Source organism: Alexandromys fortis, unplaced genomic scaffold (genome assembly GCF_014885135.2).
Source record: "Alexandromys fortis isolate MF-2015 unplaced genomic scaffold, M_Fortis_MF-2015_v1.1 scaffold_147, whole genome shotgun sequence".
In the NCBI taxonomy this organism is placed as follows: domain Eukaryota; kingdom Metazoa; phylum Chordata; class Mammalia; order Rodentia; family Cricetidae; genus Alexandromys; species Alexandromys fortis.
The window spans coordinates 1,203,791-1,220,532 of NW_026068029.1; the positions used below are offsets into that span (position 1 = coordinate 1,203,791).

Here is a 16,742-nt window from a genome sequence, read left to right on the forward strand (position 1 = left end):
GTTGACATTGGCTCAGGCATTGCAACAGATACTGGATTAACAGAAGCTGTTAACAGTAGTGAAAGCTGGCTATGGAGTATGCAGTAATTCTGTATTACTTTACTATCTCTCTGTGAATTTAAAATTATTCCACAATGGGGAACTAATTTAAAAACTAATTGGAAAACCAAAAAAGAAAGAAAGAAAGAAAGAAAGAAAGAAAGAAAGAAAGAAAGAAAGAAAAGACAGACTAAAAGTTGAGCATGGGCCTATCATCCCATGACTTGGAAAACAGAGCCAAAAAATTGAGGAGTTCAAGGTCATGAGACCCTGTCTATGAAAATCTAAATAAATACTAATTAGGATAGGTGTGTACAGTACCACTCACCTATAGTCTCAGCATTTGGAGGGTGAGGCAGAACAATTATAAGAGTTCAGGGGTAGCTTGGACTACATAGTGAGTTTGATTCTGACCTAGGCAACATGAGAGCTGATTCCAACATTAAAAAATAAAAAAGAACTTAATGGGAAGATAAATTTTTGAATGTCCATGTATATAAAATGAAATGCATAGGTGATATTTATACATATACACAATTTTGTGTATTTATATACATATGCAAATGTATTTAAACAATGCCCTCCTAACTTCATCTCTTTTTTATCTATGGCTAGTTCATCTGTGAACAAAGATAACAGAATGCTGAGTCCTGGTCTTTTGGTTCCCCAAACACACAGAACAATTTTTTTTGAAAGGAAATTTGGCTCTCCTATCAGTTTTGCTGCCAACCCAGGGAATGGCAGCCTGGCTTAAAGAGTGTGCATGAGGTGGGCCCATCTGCCCCTTTCCAGGAGCTACTAGAAGTTCCTGGTGCCTGGCCAATTAGTCACCAACCACAGAGCCCTGGGCTGGCAACTATCCCAGCTACTTCCTCTTCAATCTCTAGAACACATTCCCAGGCACCTCCCTGGTTATCTCCCTAAAGTGTGAAGCATGCTGCTACACAGCTCAACTTCTCCACCAATGTGCCAGCCCACCCAGAAAAAGTGCAGCCTATAAGCAGACTGGCAAAGTCATGGGGAAAGAGGTACCACTTCCCCTCCAGCTACCTACCACCATCACCACATGGCAGTCCCGGCCCTCTAGTCCAATCTATTTGCCGCGTCAATGTAATCATGCTTTCTCCTTATCCACACACACATTGCCAGTACCATGACCTCCCATCATCTTTGAACACTCTGCTCAGTAACCGCTTTCCTTGAAAATATCTCCAGATCCTCCCTTCCCTTTCAGCATCCCAGGGAATTTCCTTCCTCCTGATTCTCACTGGCAATATGGACATAACTCTGCTAGGCCTTGTCATTGCCTTTATCCATACAAGTAGGTCAGTTCAATGGATGCAGGCATGGTGGTATGTGCCTATGATCCCAGAACTTGGAAGAGAGAAACAGGAGAATCAAGAGTTCATTACCCTCCCCACCTACTTTGTGGGTTGAAAATCAGCCGAAGCTCCATGATACCCTATCTGAAACAAAACATAAATAAAAGGTTTGCGGACAATCCATGGTATCAGATGAGGGTTCTAGAAATGATGACTGAGCCAATGCATGACTTGGGAGAGAAGGGTTAAATTCCAGTGAACTAGATCAGACCACCACACTCCAAATCAACAATCGTGCGGGCAAACTAACAAGCAAAACCACTCTGCACTTAATATGTAAATACAGCATCTGGGCCAGTAGTTCTCACCCTTCCTAGTGCTGCAACCCTTTAATACAGTTCCTCATCTTATGGTGACCCCTAACCATAAAATTATTTTCATTACTACTTCATAACTGTAACTTTGCTACTACTCTGGATTGTAATGTAAACATGTGATGTGTAGGGTATCTGATAGGTGAGCTGCCCCAAAGGGGGCAGAACCCACAGGTTGAGAATCACTGTTCTAAACATACCACCCAGCCAATATTTCAATGTGGATTGCCACCCGTTAATTCATTCACAGAGAAATCTCAGAGTGTCGCGATGATCTACACACACACAAAAAATGGGTGGTGCTTCATTAAATGAGTAAGCGAGGCAATTAATGAACAAATGGAAAAGGCAATCCAGCTAGATCACAAGTACAGCACAGACACAGTGAGTTCTCCTTTATAATTTTAACTGGATTAAGAGAGAACACAGTCTTCACTTATCTAGTCCCCAAACATTTACTGAAGACCGACGATACATAGCAGTTTTAACCTTTCTTCAAGCAATTGTAAATAGAACGGTGACTAATGCAGACAAGGTCCTAAATGATGGCATTTACTTTCTAGTGGCTGACATTTTAGACTTGGTAATATGAAACAAACAGTTCCCACAAGTACAGCAAAATTCAAGTGAAGCTTCAAATCTCCCACAATCAAAAGCTAAGGCAATTTGGGCTGAAGAGATGGCTCAGTAAAGTGTTTGCCATGCAAGCATGAGAAATTCCTAGCACTCAGGTAAAGCCAGGCACAAGGTGAGCCTCTAGTCTGAGTGCTGGGGAGGTAGAGGCAGGTGGATTCCTCTAACTCACTGGCTGGCCAGCCAGTCTAGGCAAACTGATGCGCTTCAGTGAGAGAGCCCGACCCATAAACTAAGGTGGAGGCCAGGCAAGGAAGTGCACACCTTTAATACCAAGACTGGGGAGGCAGAGGCAGGCAGATCTCTGTGAGGTTAGCCTGGTCTACAGAGTGAGTCCCAACCAGCCAGATCGACACGGTGAGACTGCTTTAAAATACAAAAAGGTAGAGTGACTGAGGAAGACAGTTGACATCAAGCTCTGGTATACACATTTACATACTGCATGGACACACACACACACACACACACACACACACACACCACTCTTAAAGCAATGGTGCTAGAAAAGATATTGCTATTTATAACAGCTCCTTTCTAGTAAAACGATTCTGAACCAAGTAATTATTACATAAGCACTTTTCTGATCATTGTACATATTAGTTAATCCTCACAACACCCCTAAGTGACAGACCATCTTGTTATTCTAACTTTAAAGATGAGGAACATAAAACACTGAGTGAGTAACTTTTCCCAGAAGGAGGCACAGTTGGGATTTGAACCTAGCCTATCTGGCCTGACTGTTTAATAACTATCAGTACTCTGAAAAATACAGCTTTCTGCGTGCTGGGCAAGCACTCCACCAACTCAGCGCTCTCTATCCTTAGAAATACCCTTGTAGGAGCTCCTGAGACTGTAACTCTTGGTGATGATCTGGTTGCAGTTAAATATTTCTTAGAAAACACATCGGGCTGAGGGGTTCACAAAGCACATGTCAAGCACACATAAAACAGCAGAAAGCATCCATTGTGTCAAAATGTAACCCCCGGGGATGGAAAGATGACTCGGTACTTAAGAGCACATATTGCTCTTCCAGAAGACTAGCATGCTATGCCTAGCACCCATGTAAGGCAGCTTACAACCACTTGTAAGTCCAGCTCCAGAGGATCTGGTGCTCTCTTACGACGTCCATGGGCACATGGCACATGAGAGAGTATGCATGCATGCACACATGCACACACACACACACGATTAAAAATAATAATTAAAAAAACCCTGTAACATTGTTTCCAATTCCCTACCAACTCCTCCTCCACTCTTCCTAGACAAGGAAATATAGATACAACGGGAATAACTAAACTGAAGTCTGGAAACCCCATATGCTTTATTTAGCCAGTGTGCACCATAATACTCCAGTGAAAGCCATGGAGTTTCCAATACCCTAAAGATGTCATATAATTTTATCTTTCCATCCAAACAAGGAATATCCAATAGTTTAAGTCTTAGGTGATTTTTTTTTACATGTTATCCAGTTGTGTTTTATTAGTTCCTGGGACTCGCCAGAGCTTTTTTCTCTTCAAAGAATTGGAGATTATGGTGGTTTGAATGAAAAGGGTCCCTATAGGCTCATATGTTTGAATATTTGGTTCCCAGTTTGTGGAACTATTTGGGAATAGGTGTGGCCGTGTTAAAGGGGGATCTATCACTGGGTTTCAAAGGACCACATCATTTTTAGTTAGTGCTCTTTGCCTCCTATATGAGCATGAAGACGTAAGTTCTCAGCTACTATTCCAGTACCATACCTGCCTAACTGCTGTCATATTCCCCACCATGATAGTCCTGGATTTGCCCTCTAAACTTTAAGCCCCAAATAAACTCCTCCTTCTATAAACTGACTTGGTTGTGTTGTCTTATCATATCAATAGAAAAGTAACTAAGACTTTTATTTATAAATTTATATTTAGAGGGGGAGAGAGATTGAGGGCATGTGCAAGTATGAGAGAGAGAGCGAGGGGGGGCAAATGCCATAGCGCATTGTATGGAGGTCAGTGGACAGCTTAAAGGGCTGAGTTATCTTCTTCCACCATGTGGGTCATGAGGATCAAAGTCATTAAGCCTAATGGCAGGGCCTATGCCTGCTGAGCCATCTTCTTGGCTCCAAATCTCTTATTTGCAACAGATGTCATTACTTTGAGATAGGGCTTGAGATAGGGTCTTGCTATATAGCCCTGGATGGCCTAGAAATTATATAAACCGAGCTGGCCTTAAATCTGCAGTGATCCCCTGCCTCTGCCTCTGCTGTGCTGGGAATACAGGCATGGATCACCTTACCCACCTGGTACTTATATGGTTTAATGCTACTATAAAATTTAATGAATTTTTACTAGGATGGATCAAAAGACTAACAGAGATGTGAATGAAAATATTAAAATTCTCTTAACTGCAATTTCGCTGATTGAAACAATTGATTTATGACTCCATTTACATACAATTTCAATTTCAATTCTCTGCCACAAACAAATGTTTCAATGTTGATACCATAAAGGCGTTAATTTGAGTGACTGCAATTCCATAAATGAGATTCAAGCTGATGGGAGTGGAAAAAAGAGTCTGCCACAAATAATGCCGAGTAGAAAGTATAGAAAACAAACTCCTTTCAAGAAAGAGATGGCAGAAATCACTAATGGGAATCAGCGAAACTAGGAAGGCCTGGGAGAAGAGGCCCTTAAAAGGTTTCTCTGTAAGAAACACTATATACTACCAACTTGCCAAACAATAATACTTGAATATATCTTTTCCAACATGGCACAAAAGACTGGCTCCAAAATGATTAGGAGAACCAACACTAGTCATGACTATAGAGTCCATACATGGCATAAGTTGGCACCGAAAGCAAGGACCATTCTGTATAAAAAGCCATACCAAGTTAGGTCCTGGCCTCGCCCAGATACATGCAGCTCATTTACAAGTGTCGTAACATCTGCCACTCCTTTACCAGTCATCCAAGGGACTCACCGAGAAGTGCTCGACACTGCTGAGCAGTCTCTCCAGGTCCTATTGCTATAGTAACACTTAAACCTAAGCTTAATTTAAATGGAAACATTTCCCCAATTTCCTTTCCTATAATCTCTACTAAAGGAATTTCTAATATAGACAAAAGCAGAGCAGATATCAAACTCCCACGTATTTATCACTTGTTTTTAACAACTTGGCATATGCCTGCAATCCCAGCATTTGAAAGGCAGAAGCATCAAAAGGATCAGAAGTTCAAGGTCATCCTTGGCTGCCCAAAAGTTTGAATTTGGCTTGATCTACAAGAAACCCAGCTTCATAAAACATAAAGAAATTATCAATCACCACAAATCTTGTCTCCTTCTCCTCTATGCCATTTCATCAGTAAATATTTCAGTTAGATTGTAAATTATACAAATTGTTCACAGGTATATCCATATAATGCTACACACACACACACACACACACACACACACACACACACACACACACACACATATATATATATATATATATATATATATATATATGGTTTCTCCTTATATTTTAATAAGACAAGCAAAAGTAACAATATTGGTTAGTTTGTTGTTTTGGGACAAGGTCTCTATATAACCCAGGACAACTAGAATATATCAGGCTGGCCTTGAATTTTCAATTATCCCGCCTCAGTCTCCTGAATGCTAGGATTAAGGTGTATAGCGTCAAACCTGGTTTCACTTTTCGTCTTTCTCAGGGTTGGTAAAGGGCTATTATTAAGTACCTCCCCTAATATACAATCTAATCATTAGCAGCGAGTGTTACAGATTTAATAGACATCCAGGAACCTGGAAGATGGTTCAGCTGGTAAAATGTCTGCTATGAAAACATAAGAACCTGAGTTCAGATATCCAGTACCCATGTAAAATTCAGACATGGTGGCACACCACTGGGAGGCAGAGACAGATAAATACAGGGAGCTTATTGAGCAGTCAAGCTTGTTAACAAGTGAACTTTAGGTTCAATGAAGAAACCCGGTACACCACACACACACACACACACGAGAGAGAGAGAGAGAGAGAGAGAGAGAGAGAGAGAGAGAGAGAGAGAGAGAGAGAGAGGTCTTTGTCAGATCCCATCTTTCCTCATGCAAGTTATCAAATCAGTCGTGTCAGAAGATAACTGATCCACCTTAAGTGGGAGACATGCTTGGCCTCACATACCAGATTCTGTCATGCAAGATCCAATTTGCTTCTGCAAAATCAAAGCAGCAAGCCCCATTTTAAAGGGAAACTTTCTTCTTTAAACATCAATATTGAATACAAAACCATCTCAAAAGTGAAAAGAACCAGGTTGTACATTAATAAAACAGGATCACACTCATCGGCTCTCAAGCCAGATTGTGTAATAACATAATGGCTCCATAAATCAATGCAACTACCCATTGCACCAACAACAGGGAGAAGAGGTAGTTTTAAATCATCTCAGATGCTGGAAACATTGCCTGCAGCCACTCAAGCAAGCTGGGAAGTTTATGTTTGCTCCCAAGGCTTTACACTGGATTATGGGAACTTCTAGCGCATGGTTTCACTCTGCAAGCAATCAGAAATCAGGATATATGCACATACACCCACATACATACACACATATACCTTTCTCATACATAACTCTGATAAAGTTCTTGTTCCATGTCACTACCACCAATACAGTATTTCACACAGAAATAGTTAAGCACACAACTGTTGTATTTTCAAGTGTGCACCTGCTCTATTGTTCCACCCAGCTCCCTCACTCTACAGATGTCTGCAATCTCCAAAGCATCATGTTGATGCATTTGAAAACACTCTACCTTCCATACATATGTGTCGTGGATACAGTGCACAGCAGTGAGAAGAAACAAAGAGCCCTATTAGGGTGACGAGTTACAGAGAGACAGATGCTAGACATAGTTAGGCAGAGGTGATCAATTAGTCAGACACAACCTCAAGGGGATAAAAGGGAAGAGAGATGGCACTGCCTTCATCTGAGATGGGGAAAGTTGTGGACGGAGGAGGGTGTTTGGAGGGTTTGGATAAACTGATAGGAATTAGAATCTCTAGGTGGAAATGACAGAGAGGCAAGCATAAAGTTCTGTCATTCTTGAAAGAAATGTGCTAAGACATATAAACTTGGGAGTAGTTGGCAAAAAGGTACACATGCCTATAGTCTTAGGGGGCTGGGACAAGTGTTTAATTAAGCCCAGGAGTTGAAAGGTCACACGGTGAGCTCTCGTCTCAAGAATTAATAAGCAGGGGCTAAGGAAATGTTTTGGCACTTAAAGCACTTGCCACACAAGCAAGAGGATTGGAGTTCTGATCCCCAGAATCCTCATAAAAGTTGTGTGGGTGTAGTTATCCACTTGCCTGCAATTCCAGCGTCAGAAAGCAGGGATCTGAAAAGCATGCTGGCTAGTGAGATTTGCCATATCTTTAAGCTCTGTATTTGACTGAAAAACCCTGACTCGGTGAATATGGTGGAGAGGAAAGAGTTAGATTTCTAACATCAACGTGAGATTTCTCCATATGTACACTTGTGTATACACATACACACAAAGAAAATTGTTTATGTTTGACACTGATGTCACTATTAATAACTCAATATATTATTGTCACCTAAAACAAATATTATTAATAGCAATAATAAGCCACTCACATACACATCATGTCACCTTGATTGAGTCAATGATAATATTCTTTTCAAAAACTTCAATAAAATGGAGATAAACTCCGTCCATCACTCCTTGTCAAGACGGGTACTCACTTTTTGTAGCTCTTCATGGAATCTGAATGTGGCCATGGGCAACAAACCTGATCGCAAGTTCAGACACCAACAACATAGTTTTCAGATCACAGGCAACATGACATATTGATTACGGAAAAAGCAATAGTGGTTCCATGACACTTCACCAAAGGAACAGCTTAAGTGAAGCATGTTCTAGTTTCTCCCCCTGCCTTTCCTCTAAGTCCAAAATGCCCCCCTACCCCATAGAAGCTGTTCTAATGATTGTTGGCACTACAGAAGGCTTCTAGGGGCTGGGTGGATACTGCAGGTTCTACAGCTGTGGATGCTGACGCGACCTTTAAAATTTGACCTCAATGAAAAAAATGAAAGCCACAATCCAATGATAGACCTAAATTAGAAATGTTGCTAGTACCCTATCCCAAACCTGTTGGCACAAGAGTCAAAGCAGAAAACTTAACATGAAATCAAATTAACAAACATTTCTTAAGCACAGCATGAGTGTAGCTTATTATAATTTGGAAAATTCCACAGTATTTATCAACTCCCAAGCAAGGCTATGATGCTCAAAAGTGTACCACAGTAGACGTCAGTGGTAGCCACAGAGCTATGGCTCTGGGTGTGTTGCTATAGCAACCGTGTACTCAGCAGCAACATGCTGTCTGCTTCTCACCAGCCCAGAACCAGAAGCAGAAGAAAAAAGCTAGCTTCCTGATGGGAGCAACCCAGGGAGTCCGAACACAAGCTGTCTCCATCATTCCTGTGCACACACAGGAGACTTCCATTCAGCGGTCTGAAACTGTTTCACCTAACTCTTAGGGAAAAAAAGTCACACAATTGCTTTTCTCTGCCACATAAACACAATCAACACACTTGAGCACAAAGCATTTAGAGATATTTTAGGGTATCTGAGGGCTGTCAGGGTCATATATTTAGCTGGGCCTAGGTATGAGAAGGGGCTTCTCTGGAAAAGAGATGGAGAAGTGGCGAACCATTTGAAAAGTCATCCCGAGAAACATTCTTTAAAGGAGATATATATAATCCTGAAAGTCCTCTGAAGTTCTCTGTGTTAGACTTGATGCCCAGGGTAGTACCATCAGGAGCTTGTAAAATCTTTGAGGTGTGAGAGCTGGTGGAAGGTCCATAGGTCATTGGCCATGTGCCCTTAAAGGAGATTATAGGATCCCAGTCCTACCCCGTCTCTGCTCTCCAGCTCATGAGGTAAGCCATTTTGTCCTACCGTAGACTTAAGTTATTCTGTTATAGTTATGAAAAGCTGCCCAGCACAAGAGTGGTAAGAAGTAAGCAGCAGGGACGCCATTCCTGCAGAGGAGGGGAACTCAAAGGAGGGATGGCAAACAGCGAGCAAAAACGGGCCCTGACGTCATGAAGTCAAAGCCCACAACCTACTTTAGGACGTTCCACATTAAAATGAAGTCACACAGAAATTGTCCAACATACCTTTTCTACCGGCAGGAAGTCATTTTCTACTTCGATTGACCTTGGTCTCAGTTTAATTGGCTTGTCTTTGAAGATATCGCCAAAGCCCACTCCTTTGACTTTCTTGGGCTGGATGGCTACAGTTGCCACTGTCCCGTTGGCACCTTCGGACTTGGTACTGCTTGAGTCACCCCCATCGCTCTCGGAGCCTGTGGTTTCTCTTAAGCCTGTCAACAGTGGGGATGAGGAGAGAAAGAGCTCAGAAATCAGCCAGAGGCCACAATAAAGAACTTCCCAGCCTGCCAGAAGCCATCTCTCAGAGTGGGGCTGGGCTTCTGCCTCGGGGCACTGAGTATGCTGACTCAGGCTGTCTAGGAACTTTGCTTGCTCTTCCTACCCCCAGACTTTAATTTTAAACAGTGATTCAAAATAACTTTTCAGATACTCTAATTTCATGCGGATCTCATGTGACATTTGACATGCTTCAGCCAAAGCCTGGTTCTGATCCAAAATTTTTACCCCTGGTTTGTGTTAATACCCATCCTTGCCACCCATACCTGGCCTTCCCACTCAGTAAGTACCATGTACTGTACCTCTAAATTTTCTGATTTATGTCAATTAGCAATTAACAATGAAAGTAACATTTCCTAAAGGGAAACTGTAAAGCTAAAAGTAATTCAAGCAAATTAGCAATTAAACCACACAAAATTATGACTGCCAAAGCCTTAAATCCCTTTGGATGGCTTCACAAGGAACAAATGCGTGCAGGTATGTTCCTCTAAGAAAGCATTAAACTGAACTCGACATTGGGATAGTGTTTCTTAGCAAGATAATGGTGTTTGTTAAAGACAGAACAAAAACTGCCTTTCCAGAGGCCAGAATCCCAACCCTATGACTCTTCCTCCTTCCTCTACAACCACCATCTTCCCAAAGCTGAATTCTTTTCCAAGGGAAACACAGGGGGCATGACAGTCTCCCTTTAACCTCTTGTGCCATATGTTGGGAGTTATCAGCAAGACACTCAAAACATTTACCTCCCCAGACGCTTGTTCTCTAGGCTCTGCCTACATGCATGTTCCTAAAAAGAACCTAATTGAGTCTGTTAATTTCTGGGTATACATTCTTCCTTTAGTGGTCAGGACATCAATTATGCCAACAAAGGGAAGGGTTCAAAGGATATTTTTAGGAATATTTAGTTCTGTCACTAAACCCTATCTCTAAGGTTCTAGATGTGTAGGGTAGCTTCTGGCCATTTATCCTCTATCTCCTGACCGTTAACAACGCCCTTGAGGTGAAAGAATGCCATTAAATTTCTTTTACTAGTGGCCAGTTGTACATTAGCTTCCTGTGGCTACCTAGTCCACAGAAACGATACACCAAATAACTGTTCACATGGAATATCATAAAATGTTGAAGTCATTTAAGTGAGGAAGTCCCAGAGCAAAGAAAACCTGTTAAATGCAAACGTAAAATATAGAAAGGTCATTAGAGATTATTAACAGTGTTTGGAATCAAAGCCTTAGAAAAAATGGCTTCCTCTGATGCTGCCATTCACCTTCCATAAAGTAGTATTTCTAAGCCAAGAGGGTGGGGAGGGAGGAAGACCACTGGTGCATATTTTAGTTAGCTAAAGCACAGCATTTGTAAGCAAAAATCGAGGCCATAATAAGGAGGGGGCCAGCTGCACTTCACAGGACCTGATTGGTGTGTACAAACATGGAGAACCCCTGGATTAGCTATCTACTCGTATGTTTATCTGCTCATTGTTTCTGGGAATACCCCTGCTGGAGATATAATTTTGGAGTCTAAATATTGTGTCGTTCCCCTTTAACATGCTCTTATTGTGCTGTATGGATTCTTTCTATGTGATAAATGGCTTGCATATTCTTTTCATGTTTGGAAAGAACCATTGAGGGCGAAACAGTGTAAAGAAACCACATCATCTTCCATCACCTATGGCCACCACCACCTCCTCTGCCGCCACCACCACAACCACCACCTCCTCCACCCCCACCACCACAACCACCAAGACCACCACCACCACCCACCACTACCTCCACCTCCACCTCCACCTCCTCCACCACCAGCACCTCTGCCTCCTCCACCTCCACCAGAAGGCGGCAGGACAAACGGGGCAGAGAGTATCTATCTGGTTTGGTTCTTCAGAAAGAGGAATTTGGGGGGTTCTTCTGTAGCTCACCCTTAGCTACAGCTAAAACCTGGTCTTCACTGCCACCCTAATTTCAGCAAGTTTCCGCTTGTAGGCATTTGCAGCCTTCAGGCTCATCAACTTAACTTCATATTAGTACTGGTAAGAAAAAGTCTATTATACAGGGAATAGCGGCACAGTCATTCAGCCACACAAGCATGGCCTGGGAAGGAAACACACGGCAGATTTTTCTTCCAGAAATTCTGGCAGTCTGATTCTATAATTTTTAAGAATGTAAATTATACAGCTGAATGTTTGCATTGATGCAATAACTCAAAAATCTACTTCTTTTCCTTGGAAGGAAAGAAAGGTGACTTTATTTTCATGTGTGTTAGGTATTCCTTCTTTTGGTTACTTGTGACTATCATGTTCATATTCCGAATGCTAGATGGCACTCTCAGGCAGCTCGACCTACCGAGTGGAATGTAGGCCAGGGCCATTTGAGGAAGGGCACATTATTGGGCCATGAAGAGGTAGTGTAAAAAGGTATGAGGGTTTAGAAATGACTTCAGCATTTCGACTTTATGCACTGGTGTGATGATTTCCAGATACCTGGTCAGGCCAGGCATGGAGATGAACAAGGTCAGACCTCCCCACTGAACACAAGGTCAGACCTCCCCACTGAACACAAGGTCAGACCTCCCCACTGAACACAAGGTCAGACCTCCCCACTGAACACAAGGAGCACACTGCAGGCTAAGTCATATGCATTGTGCACTTGTTCAGAGTGGAACAGGAAGAAAAATACCCTCACTTCAAGCATTTGAGGGCAGTTATGGTGCTCCTGTCTGAACCTCTTTCATCACATGTATGTATATAGCTCATGGATATGAATCTATGTGCACCACAGTGAATATTCTTCCCTCCCGATGCAAACAGAGCAAAGCCTCCTCAGATTTGCTTCTGCTAGTCCCATGGCTGTCCACTGTGGTACAATTCACCCTAGCTTCAGCACCCATCAGTTCCTGATTGTTTTAATTTGACACCTCCATGTGTAGTGCTTGTGATGTAACAAGAACTGTTCTACGGGCATCATGAAATTAATTCATACATCTCATTTCTTCAGCTTTGGGCAGCCTTATTTTACAATACAGAAGGCTGCCCGTGGGTCCTGCCAAAAGAAGTCTGCCGTGTGGTGATTAGCTGGATGAGCAAAGCGACCACTGTATCTGGCATGGACTTCCATGCTAAAATTTTCTTTCTTTGAACCACACAAATGACGAATGACCCATTTGGAAAAAGCAATAGCTAGGTGAGGTTGATGTCTCCACCAGAAGCCATCTTCCACTGCCATGACAAAAGCTACTGCTTCATTCTCGGCAGGCATGGTTCATGCACGTATGTCATACACATGAGAAAGGCAGAAAGCGAACAAGACAGCGCCAGGATTGGTGGGGAGAATGCTCTGGTAGCCCACACCAAGGAAATGCCACTTATTGCAGGCAAATAAGCCCATGTCCTTGGCTCAGAAATTCGCAGACACTTGGCATAAGCGTGGGCGGCTCAGGAAAAGCGCAGCTGCATCAAAAGCCACAGGTGCTCCGATCTTATCTTTATGATTGCCTCCTGCTTAAGGTCACTCACTGTAAAAGCGTCTGTGGCTCTCCGTCTTTCCCGGTGCAGCACGATACAGAATTGTGCCTTCAAAGGTAGTCTTTCCTGACAGTGAATGAGAGAAGAGAAGGGGGAGAGAGAAACAAGACAGGGAGCAGAGGGGAGCAAATGATGGCAAAAGAAGGAAGAAGAAGAGTCTTTAACTGAACTTGCCTTCATCCATGCAATTAATTAAAGACCATTAGGCAGAGTTTCAGAATGTTACAGAATGAGCCCAAAGTCCCCATGTGATCACAATGGTAAGAAATAACCAGATTTGGGGCTTGCCTCTAAAATGACCGGCATGTATGTTGTGCCCAGTTAAAACTTGGAAGTCATTTCATATTTTAACTTAAGAATAGGAAAACCTCAATTAATCAGAGAGAATCCAAATTCCCAGGATTATCCCATTAACTCAGTGGGCAAGCACACTCTTCTCTTTGGAGAGTATGACCTACATAAAACAGAGCTGGCCTTTCTGCCTCTGTCTTTTATACCCAGAGCCCCACATGGTAAAAGCTGATATTCAAGCCCCAGTATTCTAAACAAGGCACAGAATCCTCGGAAAATTTGCTGGGTAGGGGTGTGGCTCAGTAGCAGATTATTCGCTAAGCACACACAAGGCACTAGGTTGGATCCCAGCATCATAACACGAGGAAATAGAAGATTTGTCACTTCTCAGCACCTTCAAGAGAGACCAGATATTAACAAACTACAGGGGACATTTTACTGGCGAGATTTGAAACCAATAGTGGCACCCCTACCAACATGAGGGGATGTTTCAGTTTAGCACCAAGGATATCAGAGAAACCCTATTTCTTGAGACATCTTAATTGAGGTTTTGCTGTGTCAATAATGAGTCTGTACTTAAGCACTGAGGACATAGGACTCATCCAGCATCAAATATCATAATTTTTGATACAATATCATAGGACTGAACACATAGCTAAAGCCCAACTATCACTGGATCATAAGAGCACAGATGCATATATTGCTCCAATTTAAGTAATACACATATCCACCCACCTTCCCAACACACACACACACACACACACACACACACACACACACACACACAACACAACACAGAGAATATCACAAGATGGTAAGATGATTTGAAGAGTAATCCCAATTAATAAATGTATTATTAAAAGAAATAAGTTCTGTTATAGCTCAAACAGGGAGGCAGGCTTATACTCTCAGAGTAAATTGAGAAGTGCGAAGCATAGGCAAAGCGTAACAGGGAGTGTAACTGAAAGGGCAGAGAGAAGCTTCTCTCGTGCCTTACAGACTCCGCCGTCAGAACAGGACCCCCTGACAGGGTCAGTTTCTAGGCCTTGTCACTCTCAATTGATGACACCAATTATAAATAGTCAGAATGCTCTAAATAGATTGTCATTCCCATGTGTTACAGAAATGGTAATATGCTCTGGTTTGGAAATCTGCCCTTTGGGTCATATGTGCTGCAGCCGATTCGAGTCAGAAGTTAGGCATTCAAGTCACTACCTATGTGTGGGCCCAAGAATAAGGTATGCATAAGCAACCTCGGCTGCCCAGGAAGCTGAGGCAGGAGGGTCCTTGGAGATCAGCTCCGGCTACATATAGAGTTCCGGGCCTTGAGATGCAAAGTGACATCATGTCTCAAAAAAATAATCACTGTCTACAGAAGAACAATCTAGGGAAGCAACAGAGTTTTGCAAACATGCTTCTTGAGGAGCTCCATGCCAAAAGCAGAGCAAGTTAGCAGCTAAGTTTTATTTGAACAAATTTTCCCCGACTTAACTTCCAGGAGGTCACCATTACTCCTAAAGCGCAGCTGCTGGTGTGAGAACAGGCCTTCTACAAATGAATAGCTGCAGTCTTCGCAGTGGCAGCAAGGAGGAGGAATAAGAGAAAAAAAGTCAACATTCCAGTGATGCTCCCGAGTCCAGCCGGGCTTGCATGTGCTCTGCCAGAGGAGCTGAAAATCCCAGTGGCTGACAGGCCATCGTCCTGCTGTGTGCACTGTCACTCAGGCCACTCTGCAAAGTCCCCCTGCCCACCGGCAGCAAGGCAATCAGAGAGGTAACCTGGGCTAGGCTAGGGGAAGGATGCATAGGTACTCTTACTTGAGTCAGGAGCGAAAGAGACAGGCAATCAGAAAGCTTATGCATATGAGCAATGTTTATCTTGCTGGGGGTAATATTTTACTAAGACCATTAAATATAAGGGTTTTTTTGTTGCTGTTTTTATAGGCAGGGTTACTCTGTGTAGCCTTGGTTGTCCTGAAACTCACTCTGTAGACCAGGCTAGCCTCAAACTCACAGAGATCCACCTGCCTTTGCCTCTCTAGTGCTGGGATTAAAGGCGTGAGTCACCATATTGACTTAGATATCAGTTCTTGAAGGCAGCAAACACTATAGAAGGGAAGAGTTTTAAAATTCAGACACAAAACTCTATGTGTATGTCAGCACCTAACTCTTCCTGCACCTCCATTTTATCTACTGGTTAACGGCTATTCATTGCCAATAGAACCCAAACCGAAACCCAATATCACTAAATACTAAAATGAAAAGTATTTGGTGAAACTGCAGAATGCAGTTTTTCAAAATATGTCGGCATCATGGAAGTCGTTTGCTGCGCTTTCTTAAAAGCACTCACGCTTGTCTTAGCTTGAGATGTCACCAAAGTATCACAATCTAAACATTTTAAACAGGAAATTGGGGAAATAGGAAATGGGAGCTTCAATTCAAATGGAAAATTGTAGTTGTATATAAAAATATAAATTTCTATCTCTCAGAAGAATATGGGAAACAATCGACAATGTTGCTATAGCTATAGGATAGTTTTTTTTTTTTAGGGGTGGGCTCATGTATTTCAGGCTAGCTAAGGACGACCTTGAATTTATGATCCTCCTGCACTCACCTTCCCCAAACACTGGGATTATAATTTTGTGCCAACATGCCTAGCTTATTCAGGTACTAGGGATCAAATCCAGGGTTTTGTGCATGCTTGGCAAACATTCTAAAAACTCAGTTACATCTCCGGTCCAAGGACTTTTAAAAAGTAATTATTATAGTTTTAAAACAATTATTTGAAATTAAGTAGTATCAAAACTGTTAAAGTGGAAAATTCACATATATTTTAAATATGAGGCAAAATATAAACTGAAATTGGATCATAATCACATGTAATTTTTTTTTGGTCCCTAAGTCCAAATAAATCCCAGAGCCAGGAAAATGTGTGATTATAATATTTGCCGATTAGCTCTATTTCACTCTATTTAGTCAGCGGGAACAAATGCACAATTATAGATAAAAAGACAATTTAATCAACATGTATGATCGGGGTAAGAATGATCTCAGCTTTAGTCAGGTTTGAAATTCACCAGCTACTGGGTGAGAAGTTGACCTGCCTGTGTGGTGGAGCTGATGGCAGAATATGTGCAGG

The 16,742-nt window shown here is 42.2% G+C and overlaps 1 protein-coding gene across 5 annotated transcripts in view; it reads right to left on the minus strand.

Annotated features, from left to right (window-relative positions):
• Sh3kbp1 (SH3 domain containing kinase binding protein 1) overlaps positions 1–16,742 on the minus strand; it is a 336,874-nt gene that overhangs the window by 135,835 nt on the left and 184,297 nt on the right. For all 5 annotated transcript variants that reach the window (XM_050164355.1, XM_050164352.1, XM_050164353.1 and 2 more), the window contains one exon: positions 9,533–9,738. In XM_050164355.1, the coding sequence (XP_050020312.1) occupies positions 9,533–9,738 (206 nt within the window). The remainder of the gene's footprint in view (positions 1–9,532; positions 9,739–16,742) is intronic.